This window comes from Suncus etruscus, chromosome 7 (assembly GCF_024139225.1).
Source record: "Suncus etruscus isolate mSunEtr1 chromosome 7, mSunEtr1.pri.cur, whole genome shotgun sequence".
NCBI classification, from domain to species: domain Eukaryota; kingdom Metazoa; phylum Chordata; class Mammalia; order Eulipotyphla; family Soricidae; genus Suncus; species Suncus etruscus.
The window spans coordinates 123519810-123536071 of NC_064854.1; the positions used below are offsets into that span (position 1 = coordinate 123519810).

At 54.0% G+C, this 16262-nt stretch overlaps 1 protein-coding gene across 7 annotated transcripts in view; it reads right to left on the bottom strand.

Annotated features, from left to right (window-relative positions):
- Nucleotides 1–12154, bottom strand: part of CACNA2D2 (calcium voltage-gated channel auxiliary subunit alpha2delta 2) — a 158442-nt gene extending 146288 nt beyond the window's left edge. For all 7 annotated transcript variants that reach the window (XM_049777326.1, XM_049777324.1, XM_049777325.1 and 4 more), the window contains exon 1: nucleotides 11961–12154. In XM_049777326.1, coding sequence (XP_049633283.1) covers nucleotides 11961–12103 — 143 coding nt within the window. In that variant the 5' untranslated portion in view covers nucleotides 12104–12154. The remainder of the gene's footprint in view (nucleotides 1–11960) is intronic.
- Between the last annotated feature and the right edge of the window lie 4108 nt (nucleotides 12155–16262).

Here is a 16262-nt window from a genome sequence, read left to right on the forward strand (position 1 = left end):
GCTCAGAGATTACTCCTGGCTTTGCTCTCAGAAATCACTCCCGACAGGCTCAGGGGACCATACGGGATGCCAGGAATCGAACCACCGTCCATCCATCCTGGATTGCCTGCTTGCAAGGCAAACGCCCTATCGCTGTGTTATCTCTCTGGCCCCAACCTGTGTCCATTTCTTCTTCACTGTCTAACTGGGAAATGGGCTGATGCCCAGGTCCCCACACACAATTAAATACATAACCTAAAGGATCCTCAGAGCCTGCTTCATCCCTCATGCAAGGGCAGCCCTTTGCAGAAGCCACAGAAGAAGGTAAGGGGTGGCCTTTTACCCCTGGCACCAGCTAACAGCGTCCTATGGGGAATGGCTATTCCCAGACCAGGCCAAAGTTATTTGTCTTCTAGACACGATCCTTGGAGCTGAGACACCAGCGCAGCCTCCCTGCTCACAAACCCTTACTGAGCTCTGTGCGCTGAGCTGCAGCTCCAAGCAGGCAGGACCAGCCCTCACCCACTGCAGGCAGACATAGCCCTGAGAGGGAGGCAGTAAGGTCCATAGCAGGTCATGCATGGGATCTGCATGGGAGGCTGTGAGCCCCAGGGACACACAGAGGGCGGCTGGACCCTGGTGACCCACCCAGTCTGCCCAAGAGATGTCCATTCCCCCATCGGTGCTCAGTTTTGGGGGACAGGTCCCATCTGTACTGTGCTGTGTCCAGTTGACCAGCCCCCGTGAGTTCCCGAGCACTTATGTTTGGGGCAGGATAGAGATGGCAGTTATGCCATGGGGTGGTAAGAACCATCCTAAAGAACCAGATCTCGGGAGATTTCTGGAAAGGGAGAGGACACTGGGTTGAGGGAGGGGAGGAGGAATGGTGAGCTGACCAAGACTCCCACAGTGACCAGGAGGGGGCCATAACTGGAGTGGGGGTTAAGAGCCTGGATGCTGGCCCAGAAAGGATACTGGGGAGGTCCAGACTGCAGAGCCAGCCCTTAAATTTTGGAGTGGTCACCAGCCAAATTCTTGTGACACACTTGCACTGTCACCTTCTCCCCTGCCTAATGTCTCCAGCCATGGCCAGATGCCGCGAGGCTAGGAGACCCTGAGAAGATACGGCAGAGAAGATAGGGCATCTCCAGGGGATAGGTAATTAGGAGAGCGTCCCAGATCATCGGGGCCTGGCTGGAGGATTCAGCCCACAACCGCCCACTCTTTTAGGTGACAAAGGGGAAAGTGTTAGGAGGGATCCTCCCATGGGAGCAGACAGAGCCCAGGGCTTCTTTCACTCATGCCCATGGGACCTGAATGACCAGCTTGGCCCCAGAGCTGGAATAGGGCACAGTGTTTGCACACAGGAAGAGTCAGGATGTGACCACAGATCACAGGTTATGGACATTGGCATATCTCAGAAGCCCTTGGGGAACCAATCTCTCGAAGTGGCAGTGAGCAGGCCCCTAGTGAGCGAGGGCCTCTCCTTGGCTAGTCCCTGATGAGGAGTTACTTCCTCAGCCTCAGCCCCATAAGGCCAAGTCAGCTGCATTCTCTCGTCCTGTCAGCATCTTTTTAGCCTACCTGGGGGCACCAAGGCAACCAGGGAATTGCAGGCCCTGCAAAGAAAGCCAGCATCCCAGGAAATTCTGCTCCAAGAACCTCAGTAGAGGCAGCCCCTACAGGTGTGGGGGAGACATGGGTATATGGGGTGCCACCACAGGGTCCAGCGGTCGGGGCTATCTGGAAAAGTGAGCAGTGGAAGAGCTGTAAAGGACAACTAAACGCTCAGCCACCTCACCAGGAGTGCGTCATCCCCTCCGCTCTGGAGTTCAGCCTCATCTAGTCCTGCTGAGCCTTAATTTCTCTCATCTGGAAAACGGGAATAAAAATGGGCTGAATCACCCAACAGCAGGTGTGAAATATGAAATCCATTCCCCTCCATCACGGTGCTGAGAGTTGGGAAGGTACAATCACTCCATTTACCAAGGTCTGCTCAAGCCCCTCCATGGTCTCATCCCATCCTCTCATCCCTTTCTTTCTCAGTCCCCCCAAACTCAGGGCTTTGATCTAACTCTACAGCAACAATGCCCCCCATTCCCAGCACCTCCTGCCTTCTTGCTAACAAAATCCAAGTCTGTAAGTATTTTTCCTCCTTCCAGCCCCAAGGTGACCCCATCTGTAGCTCAAGGGTAAATCCTGATTAGCTTGAACCAATCATAATACACCTTTCCAGTAGCCAGTGATTGGTTCTGAGCAGACATGTGACCAGCGCTAGCCAATGTAGCAAAAGGGGAACTTGGAGGGGGTTCTGAGCAAGGTTTCTTAGCTTCTGAAGCAGAACCCAGAGGAAACATCTCTTATTTTATGTCTAATGTCCAGTACATGTGATGTCTGGAGCTGTGGCAGCCCTCTTGTTACCACAAGGGAATCCAGCCAAGGATAGACAGCAGCATCAAAAGTGAGGTCAGCCAAAGTGCAGGTGAGGACTTGGTCCTCGATGACAGCTTCTTCTCCCCACCTCTGGCCTCTCTGTCAGAGGAGAAATGGCCTCCCCAAGATGAAAGAGTCACATTGTATTGCCATGGGCTATGCAGACTAATCCTCTTCTCCATGCTCTTCTCCATTGGCTCTCCTCAATGCCAGCTTATACAGGGGTCAGTTCTGGGCTGGCCTCCTGGAAGGCCACTGTACACAGGGTATACGCTGGGGAGGGGGGGCATAGCATTGGAGGACAAGCCCCCAAAGGGTGGAGAACAAGCCTGTTGGAGAAACGCAGTAAAGGAAGGCTGAAGGCAGCCTGCCACTGGATCTGCAAATGGCAGAGGGGGAGCCAAAGACAGCCTAGGCACTGATCTGGGCTAAGAGGCGACTTGAGCTCTGTCCAGGGCACACTGGGGGAGGGCAGGTCATAATTAACCCTCAGTGGGAAGCAGCGGCCGCAGAAGGGCTGCCAGGAGACTGGAGAGGCTGCCTTTTCTCGTTTCTAATAAAGCTGGGGGCAGGGCTGCGGTGGGGTGTTTTGTGTTTTGTGTTTGTTGGCTGGAACCAGTGGCAGCACTAGGCCTGACCTTTAAGGCTTCGCATGCAGCAGCATTTCAGGAGGTGCCTGCAGGAGAAGAGGCCTGAGGAGGAAGCGAGCAAGGCTGAAATGCCACGTCAGGCTGGAAACTGGGGGGAAGGGGCCCACATATATGGGGAACATACCACCCATTCCTGCCCTCCTCTGGTGACAAATCATGCCCTTCCGAGGGTCTCTTCCAGCCTCACCAACTCCAAAGCTGCAGAGGACTTGGGCATCTAGCCCAGAGGCACACCAGAAACTAGAGGGACCTCTCCCACATAGGCCTCTGGCCCTGCACAGGGGTGCCAGAGGAGGCCTCAAATTGCTTCTGCATCTCATGTCAGCCTATTTTTATTGAAAATAACGAGCTATAATGGTGCAGGGGACAAGACATGGAGCAAAGAGAGTCAAGTGTGGAGCAGCCTGTATTGAGCACCAACCTGCGCATAGTGTGCGCAGGTAGCAGAAAGGGGGGACCTGAGGGTTCCCTTGCCAAGTCAGATCTCACTTTTCCAGTCTGTACTCTGGGACATCTGGGGGTCCAAGGCTTCCTATAGCCCAGTGCTTCTTAATTATTTTCTGTCATGCCCCCCCTAGGAAGAAGAAAACATTTTTCATGCCCCCCCCGCATGACTAAATAGTATCTATTAAAAAAAACTTTAACCTGCAAAACAAAAATATATAAAATAATTTGAGCTGATTTTTTCATCAGAGGTGATGTCCGGATGAATGGCTACAGTGAGCACGTTTTGCAATGCATCGCTTTTCGAAGCGGGGTTTGAAGCAAGACACAGCAACTCTCAGCTCCAGAGACATACAGAGACATAAACAAGGAGCTTAGCTTGTTATGACAGTGTTTACCGAGGTCAAACGCGCCCCCCTTTATGGAGCCTTGTGCCTCCCTGGGGGCAAGCCCCACTATTTGAGAAACACTGCTATAACCCGATGTGTCCTTCCCCAGTTGGCGCCAGGTAAGATCCACGTAGCCCAGGCACCCTTTCCCCACAGAATCCCTCCCCTGTCCCCAAGTCCTTCACAGTCCCCAAGTCCTTCACAGAGGCCACAGGGCCATCCCAGCAGACTGACAAACACACAGATACTGAGAATGACAAGGCTGTGAGATGTCCAATCAATCTTTCAGCCACCAGAACCCATCAGATCAGGGCCCACACTGCAGCCCCGAGGCCAGACCTCACTCAGCCTGGGCCCCAACATCTTTGTAGGTGAAGATCAACGTGAACAAAAATCCTCCTTGGAAGAAAAAGGCTTTCTGGTCAATAAAGATATAGGCACGGATCATCAAGTGAAAGGTTTGGGAAGGGGTACAAAGAATTAAGACCAAAGTGTGTGTTCTATCTCTAAACTATATACCCTGCTCCCCCCCCTCCAATCATGGCTCTCATAGCCCAAATTGTACAATTGACAGCACAAATATCTTGTGGGAGCAAGAACTCCAAGCCTAGAAGAGCAGATGCTCCGTGGGATGCCAGTCGGCAAGCAACTGAAGAGAAGCACCCCGTTCGGAGGGAAATGTCAACTCAAGGTCACACAGCAAGAATTCCCACATTCCAGGCCCATACCCCAGTGCTCTTGGAGAGAAAGAGTAGCTGCTTCCTCTAGCAAGGGACTCCCCAAGCGCCTCCGAGTTCCAGCCCTCCGGTGCATCTAAAAAACCATCCAATTTGCAAAAATTTGAATTACAAGGATGCAGACTCTGTGTTTCCTTTGCAGACTGTCAGGGAGCCAGTTGGGAGGTGATCAAACTTTCCAGCTCAGCCTTAACTCAGCCTGTTCCTGACATAAAAGTTTGCAAAACACTGGTCCTCACAACCAGGCAGCTTTATTTGCCACTGCCAGCTTCTAGCCAGCTGAGCCCTGGCACTAAGCTCAAAGGCAGGTGCAAAAGGTGGACACTAGAAGCACATTCTGGAACAGACCGATAAGCTATGGCACGCATGCTTTCACTATTTATGAGCACAAAGCTGGCCACAGTGGCGTTCGTGCACACGCATGCAAAGCACAAAGCACTCGTGGATATGGTGCCTGTACATGTCTACATACAACATGTGAGCACACACGTATGGAATACACTTTCACACCCACCCACAGCTAACTGCACACAATGGGATAGATGTACAGCACAAACTTCCGTATCCACAGACACAGCACATGTCTGCAGAGGCAAAAGGACACACACATGCTAACAGGAACATACCAAATATGTTCACAGAGGCACAGGAGGAAAGACCCAGAAAAAAATAACTAGGGCTCAATTACCCAAAGGGCCCAGCTAGAAGGTAGGCACTGTGCCAAGAAGAAAGGGAGGTTTGGAGGAGAGACAGTCCAAGAGGTAGGGCACTTGACTTGGTACATGGCCAATCCAGGTTCGATCCCCGGCATCTCATATGATTCCCTGAGCATAGTAATTTCTGAGTGCAGAGCCAGGAGTTAACCCTGAATATCACTGAATGTGGCTCAAAAAATAAAAAAAAGGGAGGACCCGAGAGATAGCATGGAGTAGGGCATTTGCCATGTATGCAGAAGGACGGTGATTCGAATCCCACATCCCATATGGTCCCCGGAGTCTGCCAGGAGTAATTTCTGAGCATAGAGCCAGGAGTAACCCCTGAGTGCTGCCGGGTGTGACCCAAAAACCAACCAAACAAACAAACAAATAAAAAGGAGGATCTTAGGAAGTGCAGACACTGCTACACTCTGACCCCTCAAAGATCTATTCAGGGTCCACACAGCCCAACTGTACTTTTCCTGGGGTTCACCCATCTCACTGTTCAACTTTCCATCAAAGGAACCCAGTCTTCCAAATGAGACTCCCACATCAAGAGCAGAGAAAGTCACCAAGTTCACCAACTGATGGGAGGTGTGGCAAAGTCTCAGTCCAACCCAGAGGGGCTGTTCCAGAAAGATGGGTTGACAGGGGAAGGCAGGGAGCAGGGGGAGCAAGGGCCTGGGCAGGGCAGGGATAGAGATTACTCCCCCTTCTTCTCCCCGATTCTCTCCCTGCTTAAGAAGACTCATTTCCCAGGCAGAGAGGATTATGAACTAGCAGGTAAGATTTCCCATGCCTCTCCCTCTCTACTCAACAATTAGGCTGATCAGAGCTCAAAATGGGTCAGTCTGAGAAGCAGCTCTGAGGCCCCCAAGGTGTGGTCAGAGCCCAGTACAAGAGGCTGGAGCAAGAATAGTGGGGCAAATGGAGATCCTCAGCTGTTTTCTGAAGACCTGGGCTTGTCAGAGGCAGCAGGAAGCGCTAAGGGAAGAAACTAGGCCCTGGGGCAGGAGGTTCCTTATCCAAGGTCATTCATTCATCATAAAGCATGAGGCAACTGAGAGAACTGGGTTGGGCTCACCTTAGATAGAGACCCCCAGCACCAAGACCACCCAAGTGGGGGGAATCCTTGGGTCCCAGCCTGAAGACACTTTTTCCCCCTGCTAGACTGGGCTTTCTCCCCTGAGGCCCCATCTCATCACCCTAGCACTCTGGGGTTGGGAGAGGGGCTGGGTGACCCAGAGTATGACTAAGGTGACCATGGGTAGGGCTGACTGAACCTTCAGGGCCTTCCCAAGGAAGTAGTTCCACATGAACCCATGGCTCCTTTAGAGTAGCTCAGTAGGACTCCATCACTGTGGCCACCTGCTCAGCAGCCACAGGCAGTCAGAAGGCTCCTCAGGTTACACCGGGCTGGAAAGGGAGAGGGAAAGCGCAAAAGCCACACACACCTCCCTCTGGGAATACGAATATTGATTCTGTAGCTTCTTGTTTGGACAGGAGACACCAGGGAAAAACCCAACCTGATGAGAGAGAAGTGTGAAAGAGAAGGGAGAGAAGTAGCCAGTTGGCTGAAGGGCCATGACAAAGCCCCGCCCCCCCCACTAAAATGCCCAGGCTCTGGTGCCCCCTACCACCCATGGAAGACAGGGCTCCCCCATTCCTGGAACCTAATTCCATCTTGAGCACCTGCAAGGGTTTCAACAGTGGTGGGGGATGTGGAGAGGAAAGGAGAGAGAGATCACACCCACCATGTACGTGAGCTACAAGTTGACCTGCTTTCCTTAACCCCCAAGTCACAAAGAGAACCCAGGTGTCCAGCTTCCCTCACCCCACACACATATCCCACCTGTCCACACCCAAACCCTGGACAAGATGCTCTGAGATTCCTTATGAGTTTGGCAAACTGTGGAGAGATCCAGCCTCAGGCCTCCACTCTGTGACCTTCATCTCCAGAACCACACCACTGGAGTCAGGACAGGAGATGGTGTCTCAGCACCTCAGGGTGGAGTCCACCCTACCTGTCCCCTTGATAGGTGAGAGAGTCCAAGGGTGAAAGAGTGAAAGTCTTGAAAAAAGGAAAGTATTGGGCCGAGGTCCCCAAGCAGGGTTCTTTTTTTTTTTTTTTTTTGGTTTTTGGGCCACACCCAGCGGTGCTCAGGGGTTACTCCTGGCTGTCTGCTCAGAAATAACTCCTGGCAGGCACGGGGGACCATATGGGACACCGGGATTCGAACCAACCACCTTTGGTCCTGGATCAGCTGCTTGCAAGGCAAACACCGCTGTGCTATCTCTCCGGGCCCCAAGCAGGGTTCTGAGCACCAGAGCTTGCAGCCCTGGATCCTGGGTTGCTTGAGACATAGAAACTGACTGGAGAAGGTGAGAGATGGGAGGGCTCCTCATATCTAGGACTCTACTTTCCTTCTACAGTCCCAGGTTTGGGGCCAAGTAGGTGGCTCAATGGTAAACCACCAACCTGGAATGGGTGAGGCCCTGGGTTTGCAAAAAAAAGCAAAAACCCAGGTTTGAGTCTCTATCCCCAAAACTCCTGAATACCTGACCACATATGCCACAGGGCATCTAAAAGTCTGCCAATACCTGACAATCCAGTATGTGGGGGGCTTTGGGCTGGCCCCTTAAACTGTTCTGCACCTCAGTTTCCCAATCTGTGGAATGGGCCTGTTTATAGGCTCTGAGCTCAAGGATGTATGTATGTGGACAGGGGCTCAACTTTATCAGTTTGGAGACTTCCTCCACAAGTCAAGCTGGACATCAGGGGTGAAGGAGGGAGTGTCCTCCCCACGCATGGAACTGATACCCCAAATGGAGAGTACCTCCTAAGCTAAGGGCACAAGTTGGAGGTATCTGAAGATACAGGATGAGACCCTGAAAGAGAGGACACAAAGGCTGGGGAGGCTGTCAGGAAGGTGTTCAGCTTCTGGGCAATGTCAAGCCAGGAAGCCAACAGGATTGATGCTATTGTTGGTCACAGCCACCAGGGAGCCCACCAAGAGTCTGACTAGAGCCCTAACCCCCCAACTCAAGAAGCATTAACTCCCTCCACAGATTAATTGATCTCATTTGGGGAAACTGAGGCAGGCACAGTGGATACCCCCACCCACCTGCAACAGGGAGAAGGTATTTTCTGGAAACAAAAGCTTGAGTCGTCAAAGGACTACGCCTGGTGCCCCCCACCAGTCCCCAAACTGCCTCTTCCCAGTGTCTCCTAACTGTACCTCTGGGGTGAGAGCTAGTGGTATCCCTTCACATAGGCAGAGGAGAAGAGGTAGAGTGTGAACAGGTCCCCCCACTCTCAAGCCAGGCCCTCCTGAGGGGCAGGGTGTGACTGAGAACCACCCGGGACTCCCTCACAGATAACAAGGGAGCTTGGTTTAAAGCGAGAATGCACCCAACAAAGCTGGATCTGAGGGGGGCATCAGCCAAGGGCTTCGTCCCCAATAATCCTCCACACTAGGGGGTCGTGAGTTCCTGGCAGCTCTGCGTACCAATGGTGGTGGCAGCAGGCCCCCAACTCTCACCCCTCCCTCCTGCAAGAGCTGCGGCAGGTTGTTGGAGGAAAATGGGGGAACCAACCTGGTGATGCCGCTCCCACTAATGAGAAAAGGCACGGGGAGGTATAGATGTGGGCTGCCAGGCCCAGACAGACACACGTCACCCACCATTAACCGTAGCTAGACTGATGCATACCCCATCATGGGCACGGAGGCAAAGGAGCGCAGACTCTGCTGTCATTAGTCGGTTGGTGGGGGGATCTTTGGGCTCCATTCTGTGCTCCTCCCACCCTCCCACACACCCCTCCCAAAAAAAGAGAGGTGCTGGGCAGCGCCACCACTGGGGCAGATTGGGGCTCAAAGGGTGCCCTTAGCCAAGAGCTCCATCCTGAACTCAGCAGGATCCCCACAGATCAAGGGTCAGAGAAAGCCAGGGAAGCCAGAGAACAGGGGGTCAGAGGTCCGAGGGAGATGACAGAGGAGGGACAGGCAAGGATGGCACATAGGCAAGGAGAGACATGACAGGAGAGACACAAGAGATACGAGAAGGAATGCTGGAGCAGGAAGAAAAAGAGAAGGGCATGGGGAGGGGGGAGAGCAAGGAGATGGAGAAAGATGGGGGAGCCAGGGCAGTGGATCCTGGCCCTCAGCTAGCAATAGCAGGGCCTGAGGATGGGGTGAACAGAGGGAAAAGGGGGAGCAGTATGTAGAAGGGGGTGTTATCTGTCTCTGCCACCTCACCCATAGACACATGTCCCTGCACACATTTGCCCTCCTCCCTGTTAAAAACCCTGATCCAAGTCCAGGTGGGAGAAGCCCCACCCCACCACACCTCGAAAACCTAAACCCCAGGAAGTCTCTGCCCTCCTCCCTCGCCCTGGGTGCCAGGCCACTACAGAGATAGTGGCCTCGTACTCCAAATCACATCAGTTTTAAAACCAGCAGTACCAAGAGGCTGGGCCCTGTCACGATGCCAGGCACTAATGAGGAAATTACTTTCCCATGAAGGACCCTCTCCCCTCTAGGGGTGTGTCATTCCACTGCTGTCGGGTGGAGGGTCCCACTTGCACTGCACAAAGCCACCTGTGTCCACGTCCCTGCAGAGCCCAGCCACAGCGGCCCGGGAGAGTCCAGGGAGGACACTGTCCATCACCCCTTCACTTCAATTTAACAAAAGCCCCAATTTCTAGCAGCCAGGGAGAGAAGCGAACTCGCTGCCTTCTCTTCCCTTCTTCCCCTCCAGGATCAATGGGCGTCCGCATCTGCGGGAGCAGGGCAGCTGAAGGGCGCTGGCTGTCACAGCAAGCCCTGCGTGCCTCTCACCATGAGTCATCTCCCCCTGGACCCTCAGAGCTGAGCGGTCCCTGTCCCACCCCCAGTCTCTAATTACGGTTTGCAAGACATGTCCTAAACCCTCAAATTAGCTCCAACTCTATCGACAAGAGAAGAGCGTCCAGCTGGAAATGTGCTGCTGCCGTCACACCCGCCTCACCATCTTCTGCTGGCTGGGGACAGAGGGACAGGTGTCCACCCTGGTCAGGGACTTCCAAGGGCCCTCCAGGGCAGACCTCCTGGCAGACCCACTGAAGACAGCAAGGAGAGGGCATGAGAAGGGACGAGGTGCAAAAGACTGCTCCTTAAACCTTCACCCCAAGGAGCTCTGAAGCAGCTGGAAAAGAATCGTGGCGGTCAGGGCTTGGAGGAGAAAAGAACAACAACAAATAATGCTTTTGCGCTTTCGCAACACCATGGCTTAAGTCTATTTTCATCGAGGCAAATGAAAGACAATCACGCACCCATGAGCCCCGAACTTCCACACGACCCGATGCTCTTCTCCCTGAATGGCACCCCTCCGCCCCGTGCACACAGACACACGCGAAAGACCCAGACGGTTGCGAGAGGACACGTCCGTGTGGCACCTGTAATTTGCCAACCGATCACCCGTCTGAGCAGAGCCAGACTGCAAGGAGAGAGAGTGATGAGAAGACGGAGCCACTCAGCTCCGAGTTTTGTTTTTTCCCCTTGCCGGGAGAACCTACAAAGCTGGAGTTGGCAGGTTCGGAGGCACAAGGAGGGGCTCCTGCCCTGTGGTCGAAGCAGCCCAGTGACGCAGAGAAAGCCCTGTCCCTTCTCCTAAGCACAGCCCCTTCCCCTGGGCACGAGCAGTCCGGTGGAATTTCCCAAACCCTAGGCCTGGCAGGGACAGGTGGCTTCTGTCTAGCAGACAGGTCAGAATGAGGGGCACGCTGACTCCGGCTCTTCAAAGCCACGGTGGGGTCAGGGGGTGTCTGGGCACGGGCATAAAGCTGGGGCGAGGCAAAAAATAAATAAATAAAATAACTGCCATCCTAAAGGCCGGTGAACACAGGTGGCATGGCAACCCAAAGGTGACAGCGCCTGAGTTTCAGGGTCTTGGGGAGAGAGGGAGAGAGATGCTGGAGAGAGCCAGAGGCTGGCAAGGCCGGTGCATGCTGCTACCCTGGGCATAGAGGCATGCAATGGACCCCCCCCCCCCATCCCAGCACTTGCCCTGCCCATCTCAGCTGGGTTCTAAAGGGGACCTTCCCCAAAAAGGAAAGAACACTGGCCGACCCTATCTGCGTGCCCGTGTCTCAAGCAAGAATGGGGCTGGCATCCTCTGCACCCTGTCCTCCTCTCCAAGGCTAATAAAGACGGGTACAGAGATACCCCCCCATGCCAATTCCAGCACCAACAAGGATGCACCGAACAAGGGGGCAGACAGACAGACAGACAGATGCGCAGCTCCAACTCCTTGGGTCGCTGGCCGCCTCGCTTCCTCCAGCCTGGCCAAGCCGGGTTTCCCAGTCCCCCCCTTGGACTCCACAGGCCATCTGGGACCCTCACCCCACATGCTCAGTGGGTCTGGAGATCCCCTTGTCATGGCCCAATCTGGAGGTTGGGGTGGGCTGGGAAGCCAAAGGGGCACCGCGGGGAAGGAAGTTTGGCGACGCAGCGAAGAGCGCCGGGACCGCGGCTGCCAACCCAGCCAGCCAGCCAGCCCTGCGTGTTTGGGGCGCTTGCTTGGGGGGTGCTGGGGGCCCAGTGTGGGGGTTCAGGGAGGAGAACCAGGGGCTGGCCAAGGGGGGGGATCGCTTACGTGTGCTGCTGGGGAAAGCTGTAGGCAGAGGCTCCGGGGGCGACGAGGAAGAGGACGAGCAGCAGCAGCAGCAAGAGGGGGCGCGGGGGCCACCAGGCCGGGCCGGGCCGGGAGGCGCCGCAGGTCCGAGCCGGCACCGCCATGTTTCCATTCAAGATGCGGCGCGGCGGGGAGGGAGGGAGGACGGGGACGGGGACAGTGGCGGAGTCGTGGGTGGGGAGGACGATCGGGCCTCTCCTCTCGCCTCTGCTCTCCGCCCTCCTGCGCGCAGGGCCTCCGGGATGCCCGGGCCGCGCGCCTGGCACCGCTGCGAGGTGGCAGCCGCGCCGGCTCCAAGCGCTTCTGCGCGCCCGGCCCGGGACCGGCGCTCAAATAGCGGCGGCTGTCAACCCGCCGGCGCCGCCCTCTCCCGTCCCCCAGCCGTCCTCCCCCTTGCCTCCTCCCTGCTCCCTCCTCCCTGCTCCCCGCGCGCCCCCAGACAGTCCTCCTGCCAGCCCACGGGCGCGCGCGTCCTGCGCCCCACGACCACCGCCTCTTCTGCACCAGGCTCTCTCCTTTCTTTCTCTCTCTCTCTCTCTGCCCACCCGTGGCCCCCCAGGATTGCATCCCCCAAGTGAACCCTTTTTTGGGGGGGCTCCCTCTTCAACCAGTTTAGGGGTCTCCTGCCCATCCACCTCCCTGGGAGTCGCAGGCTTTGTGGCACAGACTGGCAAGATTGGAGAGGGACTGCTCTTATTCCTCTTAAGTTGGCTCTCCAAAAGGAGGTTGGTTTCTTTGGGTTCTTGACCAAAGAAAAGGCCCAGCGTTTCCTAGCTCCTGGAGTGGTACACAGAGGAGAGGGACCCATCTATGTTTCCTGGCTCTCTAGGAGAGAGGGACTGAAGAGAGCATGTGTCCCCAAGGTCCCCCCCCCCCCCCCCGCCACTTCAGTTCCACCTTGGTGTCCATGCTTAAGCCAGCAGGGTTAGCAGCTCTGTTGCAACAACTTCAGGGTCCAAGTCTTTTTTTTTGCACAGTCTCCCAGTGTACTTTAGTGTCTGGAAGTTCATGCCTGCGCAAGCTGATCTGTTCTGCTCTATAGGGCCTAGGACCGCGCTGCTGTACAAAGGTTTGCATGGGTATCCGCACTGACATGGCGGCTTGTTGTCTCTCGCTTCTACCCTGTGAATGCCTGGGTGGGTGCTGTCCACCTCTATTTCCAGAAAGAAGTGAGAATGGAAGCGAGTTGTTGATGTGTTGGGACATACAGGGGATCCCTGACTATCCTTGAAGTGGACCAGATGGGATGAGGGTTGAGTCCGCCAGCTTGGCACAGGGTAGCTTAACACAGAGAGGGGGACGCCCACCTGAGTAGGAAGCCCCATCGTGGAACATCAGGACAGGCTCCCTTCTGTTCCTCACGAGGCAGCCATAAAAGGAGAATGGTGACTCCCAGACTTGACTGTGGGGGAGCAAGAGAGCTTGGGGGACTGGAAACAGGGTTTAGGACAAACTTCCCTGGTTCCCCAGTGTTGCCTGAGCTGTGTTGTCTTTCACTCTGCCCACACGCCAGCTCTAGTTTGAACAGAGAATCAAGTTTTGTTTTGCTTGGGGACTCAAATCCTGTCTCTGTGCTTAGGGATTACTCTTGGTGGTGCTTAGGAGACTATACTGAGGATCAAACGGGGGTCAGCCACATGAAAGGCAATTGCTTTAACCCCAGCACCATCTCTCCAGCCCAAGAACCCGCTTTGGAACTCCCACCTCTTCTGACCTAAGTCTTCAGAGGTCAGGCTGGAATTGGCCAGGCTTGGGCACCCCAAGCTATGAATTCAACTCATTATTGGAGAACAGGATGAGAAGGGGCCCTGAGCTCAAATCCCTGCCAGCCTAGGTCTGGTGAAAAGCAGGCACCAGATCAACTCTGTTGGCAGGAAACAGTGCCCATCAGATGCCTTTGTGTCCCTCCACCCAACCTTTGAGCACAGTGATTCCTTAAGGCTGGGCAGAATGGGGGTCGGGGGGGGCCTTGCACAGAACAGTCAGTAAGCCTGGGATAAGCAGCTCCTTCTAGGCCCTCTCAGAGCTTGTTCTCTCCCATTAGTTTTCTTGTCTCTGGGGATCCACGCTCCTGGGTGCACTTTGGGTTAGACTCATAGGGACTCCCTTGCCCTTGAACAACTGAACAACAAATACTGTCCGTCTAAGGGGCACCTGGGCCATTCATTCAGGGGGCATGCAGCAAGTGGGCATTGGTTGTTGGGCATTTTGGTTCCAGCTTTCACAGATGTGCACCTAATTGAGGCCATTGGCGCCGAGGTGGAGGCGGGAGATTTGGGTTGACAGGCCGTTAAAGGAAGACAAATAAGAGGGGAGGTAATTAAGAGTAAATGGGTAGTAAGAGTTTACATATTCCACTTCTGAGGCGCACAACATCTCAGTTCCTGGTGGCTGCTCCCGCACAGCTTCAGATCATGGGAGGAAAATTCAACCTCTTGGGTGGAGGGGGCACTTCCTGGCAGCACGTTGATGGGTTCAGTAGTCAAGGCTGACCCACCTGACCTGTGGGGGGTCTCTGGGGGCTGTCCAAAAGGGAAGGCCAATAAGACTATTCTCATGGTGGGATGCCACTTCTACCTGTGGACTCACAAAGAGGGCAGTTCAGTTCAGGGGGTCCAGAGGGATCATCATGAGAAACCTACTATGTGCTGAGCAAGTCCTGGACAAGGAAATAAGCAAGTCTTTATGACACACAATGAGGGCAGAGATTGGGACTAGAAATAGGGTTCAGGGTAGCCTCATCTTACTTGATCTCTGGGTTTTCCCCTTACTTCTAACCCACTCCTAGCCCACCCCAGGCTAAGCTTCATCAGGGAACCACTTTGGAACTTCTGCTCCTGATCTGAGGCAGAATGAGCTTTGCCAACAGTCCCCAAATTGTGAGACCAACTCATTATTGTAGTAATTTAGGGCAGCAGGTGGGAGGACCTTGAACCCCAACCTCCCTGAAAATACCTGTATCATGTAAATAAGGGTGCTGGCAGACTCTGGGAAGGGGATACTCGAAGCACCAAGATCCTTGCTCCAGTGTGTACATCTCTGGTGTTCCTCCCATCACTCTTTTTGCCCTTACATAAATTCAGGGGCTAAGCTGCTCCTTGTTTTCTCAGAGCTTAACCCTGCAGTACAATACTTTCCCTGGCCTCCACCGTGGGACCCAGGATACTCATGGACATAAATGCTAATTATCTCTTTCCTGAACCTTCCTGAAACTTTCCTGGACCTTCCCATTCAACTGAGCAAACCTAGTCCCCACTTCCTTCCCCATCACTCTGCCATGCAGCTGCCTCTGCCATGGATTCAGGAATTCTTGCAAAACTAGTGCCCAAGTGTCTTTTGTCCTTATAACCCCCACACATTGGGTTGGCACAGAGATGATGGAGTAGTAAATCCAGGAGGCTGAGGAGATGATCAGAGGGATCTATCTGGTGGCATGGCATATCACAGGTTGTATAGGAAGTCATCATATCTTTTCCCTTTTTCATTTGTAGCATGGGAGACATGGTACCCATTTGGCAGGTGTGGTCCTGGAGTCCCAATGTATGCCATAGAGATGCTCAGGCATTCATCCCCAGGAGGACAGTCTCCAATACTGACAGTCAGAAAAGGAGGAGGATTTCCAGGTTGACTTTTCAAGATGAGCAGGATGGAGTGAGTTATCAAGGAGGGAAGCATCGAGACCAAACACAACCAGAATCAGTTTTGCCCTTCCCCCACTGATAAAAGTTCTGCCTCAATTTGGGGTAGCTGAGATGGTTCCAGCATTGACAAATACCTTCTTTCTAGAACTGGAGGTTGTATTTGTCCCTTTGATATATGTATTCTCTGCCCTCTTTGGGTTAGACTCAGTGGCTACTGGGGATCCTGCCAGGACACACTATATGTAAGCATATATGTGACTTACCCAATTTTCCTTGAGGACATTCAGGTTTGGGGTGGTATATGCCCACAAACACCCCTGCCTGAGCATGACATTAATGCAATGTGGCTCCTGGACCATACAGGGACACCCCATCTCCCAGAGCATCAGAAGTCTTTCCAGTAACTTCCACACAATCATCAACAGTCTTTGGCAGCCTTATTCTGTGAGATCTGGTAGTCATGGAGGATTTCTGGAAGAAGGGGCCTTAAATGATGCAGAGGAACAGGGAGGGTTCGGAAATGTGAGTGGCTTTGGATACAATACAGAGAAGAGTGCGTAAAGGTCTGAACTAAGACCTGACTGGAACTGCAGGAAACTGAGGAAATGGTCTGCCTAGGCCA